The sequence below is a fragment of the Tachypleus tridentatus genome, chromosome 13, assembly GCF_004210375.1.
Source record: "Tachypleus tridentatus isolate NWPU-2018 chromosome 13, ASM421037v1, whole genome shotgun sequence".
NCBI lineage: Eukaryota > Metazoa > Arthropoda > Merostomata > Xiphosura > Limulidae > Tachypleus > Tachypleus tridentatus.
This window is the reverse complement of record NC_134837.1, coordinates 122469643-122479909: the sequence shown is the minus strand read 5'-3', so window position 1 is coordinate 122479909 and position 10267 is coordinate 122469643. Positions and strand designations below refer to the sequence as shown.

Here is a 10267-nt window from a genome sequence, read left to right as displayed (position 1 = left end):
TTTCGACTGTTACCTTTTTAATGCAACCATGGACTTAAAGTGTGAATTGCGTTTTTCTGGTATCAGATGGCGAAACAGGAACCGTTATAGCCTGAACCTTGGCAGGTTTTTCACAATCACAGTTCGTGACACATCTCGTAATAATAACACGAGCATAAGTTAACTTCAGCTGGTATACTGAGTTGTGTTTTAGTCTTTAAACTGAACTTAGCTAAATGTGCTGTACAAAACAAAATCATTTTTATAAAAATAATTATTTGTTACTAATACAGAAAACGTAGCGATAATGAATAATAAAAAATAACACGAAATTATTTGCCATTTGATGTTTATTAAATGGTATAAATGTTTTATTTTATGGGGCTTGATTTGAAGCTTGTTTATTGCTGTCCCCATAGCTTGGCCACTTTCTCTCGTTTGTGGTATTTACACTGAACAAAAATATAAACGCCCCAAATGAAATATTGGTGTCACATGAAGAGTATCACCCAAAGTTAGTGTATACTCCTTCTACTTGTACAAAATGGATATTTCTCTTGATTAGTGTCCCAGATTTGAGTCTACCGCTACCTGTGAGCATTTGCTCAGTGATGCGTTAATTTCACTGAGTGCATGGGTGTGGCATATCCAGACGCTGCTCAAACAGAATGAGCAGTACTCGTACTGGGGACAATAAAAGGCCACCCCAAAATGTCAAATTTTGACAAAAGCAGCAATTCCTCAGAAAACTGCAAATCGACCTCATCCACGTTGGCCACATGTTACCACCCCAGCACAGGATCGCCACATCCGGCTTGTTCACTTGCGGGACCATCTAAGACCAGCGACACAGACAGCAGATGAAACCTTTGGTCTGCACAACAGACGCATCACAGTGCAAACGGTCCGTAACCGCTTGCGAGATCCTCAACCCAATCGCAGTGCCGTTTGTCCGGCAGCATAATGTCACCTTCCAACATGACAACGCCCGACCACATGTTGCCAAGATCTGCAACCAGTTCCTTGAAACTGAGCACATTCCAGTTCTGGACTGGCCTGCGTATTCGCCACACATGTCGCTCATAGAGCATCTTTGGGATGTTCTGGATCGACGTATTCGCGACCGTGTTCCAGTTCCGGATAATGTGCGTCAGCTCCGTGTGGCACTCCAGCAAGAATGGAATAACATCCCACAGGCCACCATAGACAATCTGGTGAACTCCATGCGAAGGAGATATGTTGCTCTGACAGAAGCAAATGGTGGACACACAAGATACTGAACAGTGAATTTCTCCAGCCTGACCCCTACCATGTTTGAAGGAGTGACAGACCTGTTCATATGCCAATATCAAGATGTAATGGACAGTGATTTGAAGATTATTCAATAACAAAACGAATTGTGGTTGATTTTATATATTGCATGTTCCTAATGTTAATAAAAACTCAAAAGTCTGACATGGGGCGTTTATATTTTTGTTCAGTGTATTATGTTTAAATTTTTAACTTTTTCTGTTTTCATATTCTATTAATATATGTGATAAGGTAAAATGTATAAAGATAAATTATTTACTGGACGGTTTACTAACGCCTACATATACAAGTTATACAAATAAGTGTAAACGTTATTTGGCTTCATAAACAGACAAGATACACTCTTATCATTTTTGAAATAGTATTTATATATTTTGTATTATCTTAATACAACGGAAGTTTACCTCTACATTACATCATGAATCATATTTATTTTGAAATATTACTGTTATTACTTTATTGAATTATTGATAAAATTTACAGCAATTTTTATTTTTAAACCGATTATTATTATATTTTAGGTCGGAGATTTACTTTGTTATCCACCAATGAAAATAGAGTGTTCTCGTATCGGATGTAACACTATTGTCACGTGCTATTTGCTATTTCCGGTTTTAGACTCTAAACTTATTGTTTCTTTTTTTTTTTAAACTCGTGTACAATCTGTAAGTTTTTAAAGTTTATTATTTCTAAAGTTAATCAGTATAAAAAATAAATGAAAACCCTAGATTATTTTTATGCCTTTATTATTTCTTCCTTTAACAAAAATAACTTAAAAAACAAATCATATTCTTGGTAGGAAATTAGAATATCAATTTAGTTCTCAATCGTACGTAGTTTCTTAGGGCTTTGTGTTATCCAGGTATGGTTGTTACAGTAGGCCTAAAACAATAAAGTCTGCTAATACCATGGATTAGGTTTGGTCATGCTTAAATGTCTTAAGTTTTTATCCAATTTTATGAAATTCATTGTAATAAATTAATATTATATATAACTTAAAGATTGTAAATGTTGAAAGTAAAATGTCTTTACGATGTAAATGTGATTTAATTTATCAATGTGTATGACTTAAAAATAATAAATTTAAATTTGTAAAGTATAGGCGTAGTTTCGATATATTAGAATAGTTAAAACTATCATTAGTCTCACCCCAACATTTATTTAGATCAAGAAAAAGTTAAAAATAGAAGGTACTAAGGCTAAATATTTCTTGGTATGATGCAGAATATATATATATATATATAAAGGACAACAAGGGACATATTATTCCTTTATGTCATACACTGAATTAAACTTTAAAATAAAATTAAGCACTCAAGGCCAGCTCTTATCATTTAATTATGAATCCTTAAACTCCCTTCCAATTAAAATTTATTATATCCACCACAACTGATAGCAGACCATTCAAAAGGCCAATCACCTTGTTAAAAAAATATTTAAGTGAAGGTGACTTCTACCTTGCCAAAATTTGTTTGTTTTCCTAGTTCTACCATTCTCATTATTAAATATCCAAATAAGATTGTGTCTAAACATTATCAAATTCATTAGCAGTCTTAAATGCCTCAGATCTCCTATAAATACTATAATACAAGTTAGAGATCTCAACTTTTCTTCACATAAGAACTCGAACGTCCTAGATAACATCCTAGTAGCCTTCCTCAGAGCCATTTCTAACTAACAAAAGTACTTTCAAAGGTAAGAAAGCATCCAAAACTGAAAACTGTACTTCAGATTCTCTTAACCAGAGATTTAAGCAATAACTTGTAACTGTTTTAAACATATTGAATACTTCTGTAGGTACAAACTAAAATCCTATTTTTTTGTCACTAGCAATGCCACACTTGTTTGGTTGGCTAGTCTAAGAGACTGATCTTGTCTTCTGTAACACATTTTTACCACACACACACACACACACACATTACTTTTCAGGTATTATTAAATAAAAGCCATCTGATGTTTATTTGTTCAACTTGCAAAATAGTGCAAATCCTTTTGTAAAGCAGCATCCTTCTCACAGCTAGCAATGTTTGAAATCTTAATATCATCAGTAAAGTTAAATAATTTATTATTTCTTCATTTTTGTTACTAATGTAAATCAAAAACAGTAAACGTTCCAACAGTGAATCTCGAGGTACATCGCTTGCATCATTAATCTAGTGTAAATTAACTCCATTTGTAACAATCCTCTGCATTCAGTGGATCAATCATTTTTCACACTTACAGAGATGTTTTTCTTTAAAACAAGTCTTTCACGTAGTACTTTGTCAAATGTCTTTAGAAAATTCAGATAAACCAAATTTACACTGTTACCTTAATCTATATAAACTAATTATTTCAAAGAATGTCAAAAAATTAGTAAGGTAAGATTTTCCTCTTGCAAAACCATTTTGACTGTTTAACAAAATTTAAAATGTTGTTAAATGACTTGGTAAAGCACCTTTTATCATATTTTCAAACACTTTACATACCCATGATGCAAGACTAATAGTGTTATTATAATTACTGAAAAAAATATTTAATCCCTCTATTTATAAGAAAGTAACATTAACCAACTTCCAATATAAACATTCTGAGGATGTGAATAAAACTTAGCAGCAAGTGTCCCTCTGTGTTTTGTGCATCTTTCTGTTATAAAAAAATGTGCTGAAGCTGATGAATGGTGTCTGTTTTTAGGGGAACGTGGCTTAGTAAATTTAGAATATATTGTTAATTTATCCAAAGTATCCAAATGGACCAATAACTATCTATTGGATTTTGTATTAAAACTTACCTCGGTACCTGTCCAATCATTAAAAAGACAAACTATTACAATAGACTGTCAGCTACAGTACGTTTATTTCTAAGGATTTCTTTTGTACCTGTGAACATATGTTTTTAACTTATTCCTTATTTTTACATAGCAAAATGTATTTAATGACATTTAATTGTTTTGTTAATAGTACATAATTGGAAAGCTTGTAGATTTTTTTATCTAAGCTGATTTTATTTATTTTTCTTCATGATTTGATGGCTAGTCAGCAAATGAAGGGACGAGGAAACTTGGGTAAGTTATCAAAACAACATAAGTGTAAAGTATTTCTCCACAGTAATTTGGGCAAACTCATGCCTTTGAATAAATGTTGCCTTTCCTTATAAAGGTATGTAAAGTACAGGCAATTTCTGTAGAAGTAATGTCCCCTTGCTACTTATTATTTTTTCCATTTGTCATGAATGTTCAGAATATCATACTTTCTGTACCATACAGAATCATGAAGTTATGAATATTTATTGCAAATAATTATTAACTATCATTCAAAACTGATAACAGTGGGTATATTTTACATCAAGTTAGCTGTTTTGTGATTTAGATTGTTCAGATTATTAGGTAACACTGAAGTATTACCATTTGAAATTAAATAAAATTAAGGATGGAAAACATTTTTTTGAAGATCTGTTTACTCAGTTAAGAAGTCCACTTTTAACCTATTTAGTTCTGTAGACGAGATAACTTGTCCAAGCCGATTGGTAACACAGTGCCACGGACGAGTTAATTTGTTCTTAATAATACCTAACTTCAGTGCTAGATGTCAGCACCATACATGCATTTGACCTACTTACAAATTGTTTCACTTTTGGTCCAAAATGGCATCATGAAAAAAGTTACAAAATGAAGAAGCATTAGAGTTGTATTGTAGCAGCTGAAATACTTGGCAGTCAACAGGTTAAAAATTTTGTTCAGTGAAATAAGTTGGAACTTGTGCTTAGATTCTGAAACTGTTCTGTAAATTAATGGCAGAGTAACAGAAGGTTTCTTGTGATGATCTTAGCTGTCTGTACAGTTTTTACCTCTTCATAAGTGTCACTAGTACAGACTAGTTTTGCAGACTACAAAAGAGTAGTAATTAAAGCTCCATGGGTGTTAATAGTGTATATAGTTTAATATTCCCTTTGTATTGTAGTTGTACACTATGTAACTTAACTTTCAGCACCTATGACAGTTGTTCACTTTGTGACTTAACTTTCCATACATGTTATAGCTGTTCACTATGTAACTTTGGATGATTTATTTATTTTACTTGATATATGTAATTTATTTAGGTCCTAATGGATCCAGGAATTTGAACAGAGATGGAGAATTGGATACATGGAAAAATCAGCCTCAGCAGGTCAAGTCAATTTTTTTTATTTGTTATTACTTATGATATTTCAAAATATGTCATCTGTAAAATCATTTATCACCCATCATTAGTTCAAGTTCAGTACTTGTTTTTATTGTCTTATTATCTGTTAGCAGTTACAGTATTAATTTGGTGGGTAGGGGGGAGATCATGTTTAATACTTGGTGACAGTTGTTTGTTTGTTAGTGGTTTTACTATTATACTGAAAGAAATTTCCATCAAAATACTAAACTTGTAACTTTTTCTTAGGCTTACAACTCTTCATTGTTAAACTCGAACATGGGGGATCCCTATCCTTGTATGTCTAGTTACTATGCTACCATGTCGTTTCCATATGTCAATCAAAGCAACATTGGAGAAGCTGCGTGGAGTAATGACTCTGACCCAGTGACAGTTCTTGGTGGATATGGTGGCCAGCTTGCAGCTGGAGACCAGCATGCACCTTATATGGATGGAATGTTTGGACAGGGCAGTTTCCCAGGTTATGGCCAGGGATTTAATTTCCTACATGGAAGTGACAGTGATTTCTCAACGTGGGGAGGTTCTGGAGGAGTACCCCACAAGTGTGTGGGCCAAGATTATCTGGACGATTTTAATCAAAAATGCCACGAAGAGACCAAAGATCAGGCTTCCATTAGAAAACTAGAACAGGGAATGAGCAATCTCATGGTAAGAGATGTAAAAGTTGACATCCCATTAACAGACCCATATTTGGTTTCTGTTGGTGGTGACATTCACCCAGGGAGACAAGGTGGGAATTTTTCTAATTCATGTGGTCCAGCACGTCTAGTTGGCTATAAGAAAATGTCCTGGGCATCAGTTGCTAGCCAGCCTGCTAAATCTATGTCTAAAATGAAATTAAGAATGTCATCTGCTACACCACTATTCTCCAGTCAACAAGGCTCTTCCAGTATGGATATTGGTACTTGGGAGGGTAAGAATGGTAGTGGAAGAATGGGTCTTTTTACTCAAATAAGATCGTCACCATGGGGAGAACAAAGAGGTGGAAGACCAAATGGTTCTTTAGATCAACTGCACAACAATTCTTTTCAGTCCCCACCCCTCCAGATCATTCCACTAGATCAGCCTTTGGTTGGATCTGATGGCTTTCCATCTCACCCTGTTCTTGATAAACTACGAATGGAAAATGACTATAATCCAAAAGATTTTGACTTGAATCCTAAATCTGCAAGATTTTTCATCATCAAGTCCTTTTCTGAAGATGACATTCACCGATCAATCAAGTACTCTATATGGTGTTCCACTGAACATGGTAACAAGAGATTAGATGCAGCTTACAGGGAACAAGAGGGTAAAGGGCCAGTGTACCTATTTTTTAGTGTTAATGGTTCTGGGCATTTCTGTGGAATGACCCAGATGATATCTGCAGTAGATTATGGTATCTCAGCAGGTGTTTGGGCTCAGGATAAATGGAAAGGACGTTTTAAAGTAAAGTGGATCTATGTAAAAGATGTACCGAACTCTCAGCTCCGTCGCATCCGACTAGAAAATAATGAAAACAAACCTGTCACAAACTCTCGTGACACTCAGGAAGTGCCAGCAGAGAAAGGAAAACAAGTTCTGAAAATTATACATAATTATCAACACAGCACTTCCATATTTGATGACTTCTTACATTATGAGAAGCGGCAAGAAGAGGATGAACAAAGAAAATCTCAGGTTAGTATATTAGAAAATGGAGATCGTATTCAATATTAAGAAATTATTGTATTAGAAAAAACCTTACTTCCTTACTCATACTTTTAAAAGAAGAGATAATGATAAGTGGTTATTATTATTGAGTTAATATAATAAATTGCATGGAAAAAGTCATGTCTGGCAAACACTGATTTCATCTGTTTTAAACAATTGTGCTGAATATTTGCTGAGTGTGTTTTCAGGAAATATGAAACATTAAATTACAGGTAGTAAGTAGTTTGGCTCTTGCTTAGAGAGCCATTTCACGTTATGTGTGTGTGTGTTTTTTAAGGCTTAGCTGTAGTTTTACTTGTGAACATGTTTTTGAAGTAATATCATGTTTGTCTTTTATTAGAGCTGGTTCAGAAAAATATTATTATCCTGCTTACATGGGAACACTTTTCTTAATTTGATGGTTTATGTACTACCTGTATAAAACACCATTCGTACATGGACAGTGTTTCTCTACTACCTGTATAAAATACCATTCTTATATGGAGAGTGTTTCTGTACCACTTGTGTAAAACACTATTCTTACATGGACAGTGTACTACCTGTACAAAACTGTATCTGTGCTACCTGTATAAAACACCATTCTTACATGGAATGTTTATGTACTACCTGTATAAAACATCATTCCTATATTGATAGTGTTTATGTACTACCTGTATAAAACATCATTCCTATATTGATAGTGTTTGTACTACCTGTATAAAACACCATTCCTATATTGATAGTATTTATGTACTACCTGTATAAAACACCATTCCTATATTGATAGTATTTATGTACTACCTGTATAAAACATTCTTACATTCACAGTACAAAACCTTGTTTCTGGCTGTTTCTGTGTTGTGATACTTGTGTTAGTCTTCTGTTGTTATTGTGATGCATTTTGTTATTTGTTTTACTGTTCTTGTGTAGAACCTTGTTTTTGTCACTTGTTGTGTTGCTACTTGTATGGAACCCTGTTTTGTTTTTGTCACTTGTTTTATTAATTCTTGTATAGAACCTTGTTTTTGTCATTTGTATTGTTTCTTGTATGGAACCTTGCTTTCTTGTAGAGAACATTTTATTATTGTGTGTTGTTTTAGTAAAGCAAAATTAGGTAATTTCTGTTTTCAGTTGTTGTTGTTTTGGGTTTTTTTTTCAGCCCAAAGGAAGATCAGAGAAAGGAGATAAGTAGGTTGACCAGTAGGTAAAATAGGATGGACTTTAATATGGTAATGACTCGAGTGAATTGAGTGCTAGGAATCTGAACTTGTCCCTATTCTGCTGCTATTTCCGAGTCTATGATTTTCAAGTAGTACAACTGTATTGCAGCTGATTATATATGCAGACAAATTTAATGCTCTGGCTTGAAGTTTTGTTTTTTTGGATGTTAACACAGTTTGGTGATTGGTTTTTTTTTTAACCTTTCATTTGTAGTTTGATATGGCTGAAAGATCAAGCTAGTGTTGAAGGAAGAAAAAACTGATATTAGTGTATAATTGTTTTAACTTTTACTTAATTAAATGGCTAATTTGTTTCTGTTGGTGAGCTTCAAGAACCAGCATTTTAATGATGATTCATCAAAAGTGTGTAAAAACCTCAGTAGAAGCAAAGAAGACCGTCTCATGAACTACTGGTCACTAATAACAATACCTTCTCTTTAGTGGACTAATATGAAAAGATAAAGAAAAAATGTGCCTGTTATTTAGCACTTGCATTGATTAGTGTTTGTGTAAAACTGAGCTACGAAAAAGAAAGTCATCCCTTTCTTTGTAAGTCTGCCATAAGCTTAATGCTGTTGAGTGTAAAAGTGTCAAGTAGTGATGACTGGAGAAAGATTGTGATAATACTTGAATATTTTGCCAAAAATGCATGGAGAGACAAATCTTGTGTGTTTTATGTAGAATAAAACTATTTTGTGACAATAAAATTAGCACAATTTTTTAAAAATACAAAACAAAAGGTACTGTAGGTCTTTTATAATACTTTTAAACAGGTAGTCTAATAAGTTAAAGTTACAATGCAAGGATAAAAACAAGTTGAGCATGACAGTGTTAATTACAGTTATGTTTTGGAGAGTTAAAACAAATAACTGAAATGAGGAATTAAGAATGTTTTCCTGGTGAAAATGTAACTCTTAAAAATCTGAGGATAGGTTTATATTTAATTTATGCTTTGGTTACAGTCAAATTAACAAAATTTACAAGAATTATAATTATGGAATAAGGTATGTATTGTTGAGCATTCTCTAATAATATTTTGAACAGAAAATATAAAAATGTTTAGTTTATGGAAGTTTTAATTATCAACTCTGGTGTTATACTCTTCAGTTATGTCCATTTATTATTATTTCACAGAAATTTACGAAAAACAGATGACAGATTTCTTACCAAACTTCATAATAATACAGATGTAACATTTCAAACCAAAGCTAAAATTGTGTTTAAAATGCTCTATTTAATAATAAGGAATAAAAATTGAAACAGAAAAAATGCTTTTTTGTGAAAATAGTTTATATTTTGACAAATTTTGGTTTTAATATAGATTATGATTGCTAAAGAAATAATTTGTTTTTTTATTCTTAGAAAAATGAAATTTGTGGTAATGCTTAATTGGATGCATTGGTTTGAATAATTCTTATAGATGTTACTAAATACAGACATCCAGATACATTTTGTGGAGGTCTAAAAGTGAAGAGAAGTATTGTTTTGATGATAAAAATTTTCAAAAATATTTTTATACACAGTTTTGTTTAGTACCTCTCTCATTTTAAATTTAAAGCTTTACAGAATTACTGGTAAAAAAATTCCTATGTTTGACGTGAAAGGAAAGTTGTGAAAGATTTCATTTTTACTAATTAACAGTTACAGATGATTTACTTTGGTGAAAGTGAAATGATGCCTTGAAATAAAAATGGGTGTCTTCAAAAGTTTTCTTATAGTACTTGGACAAATAACCTCCAAACAAGCTAAACAATACTATTGTTAAACCTTGGTTATGTTTCAAGAGGCTAGATTAATCTGATTTGTTTACATTTTATCAAGTTAACTACGTGTACACTATATAACAACCAGGTTTGGAATTATTTTCATCACAGATTGTTAAAGCTGTTTATGTACTCAAAATGTTGA

General features: G+C 32.7%; 1 protein-coding gene across 9 annotated transcripts; it reads left to right on the top strand.

Moving 5' to 3' along the window:
• Nucleotides 1-1893: 1893 nt before the first annotated feature.
• Nucleotides 1894-10065, top strand: LOC143237513 (YTH domain-containing family protein 2-like). 9 transcript variants are annotated; one of them, XM_076476862.1, is made up of 6 exons: nt 1923-1955; nt 2912-2985; nt 4305-4333; nt 5368-5435; nt 5697-7127; nt 8299-10065. In XM_076476862.1, the coding sequence occupies exons 3-6, from the start codon at nt 4312-4314 to the stop codon at nt 8329-8331; spliced, it is 1554 nt and encodes a 517-aa protein (XP_076332977.1). In that variant the 5' UTR covers nt 1923-1955; nt 2912-2985; nt 4305-4311; the 3' UTR covers nt 8332-10065. The 9 variants fall into 9 exon arrangements, with proteins under 9 accessions (XP_076332980.1, XP_076332976.1, XP_076332982.1 ...); XM_076476865.1 differs by lacking the exon at nt 2912-2985 and having other exon boundaries at nt 1894-1955; nt 8574-10065; XM_076476861.1 differs by lacking the exon at nt 2912-2985 and having other exon boundaries at nt 1894-1955.
• The last annotated feature ends 202 nt before the right edge of the window (nt 10066-10267 follow it).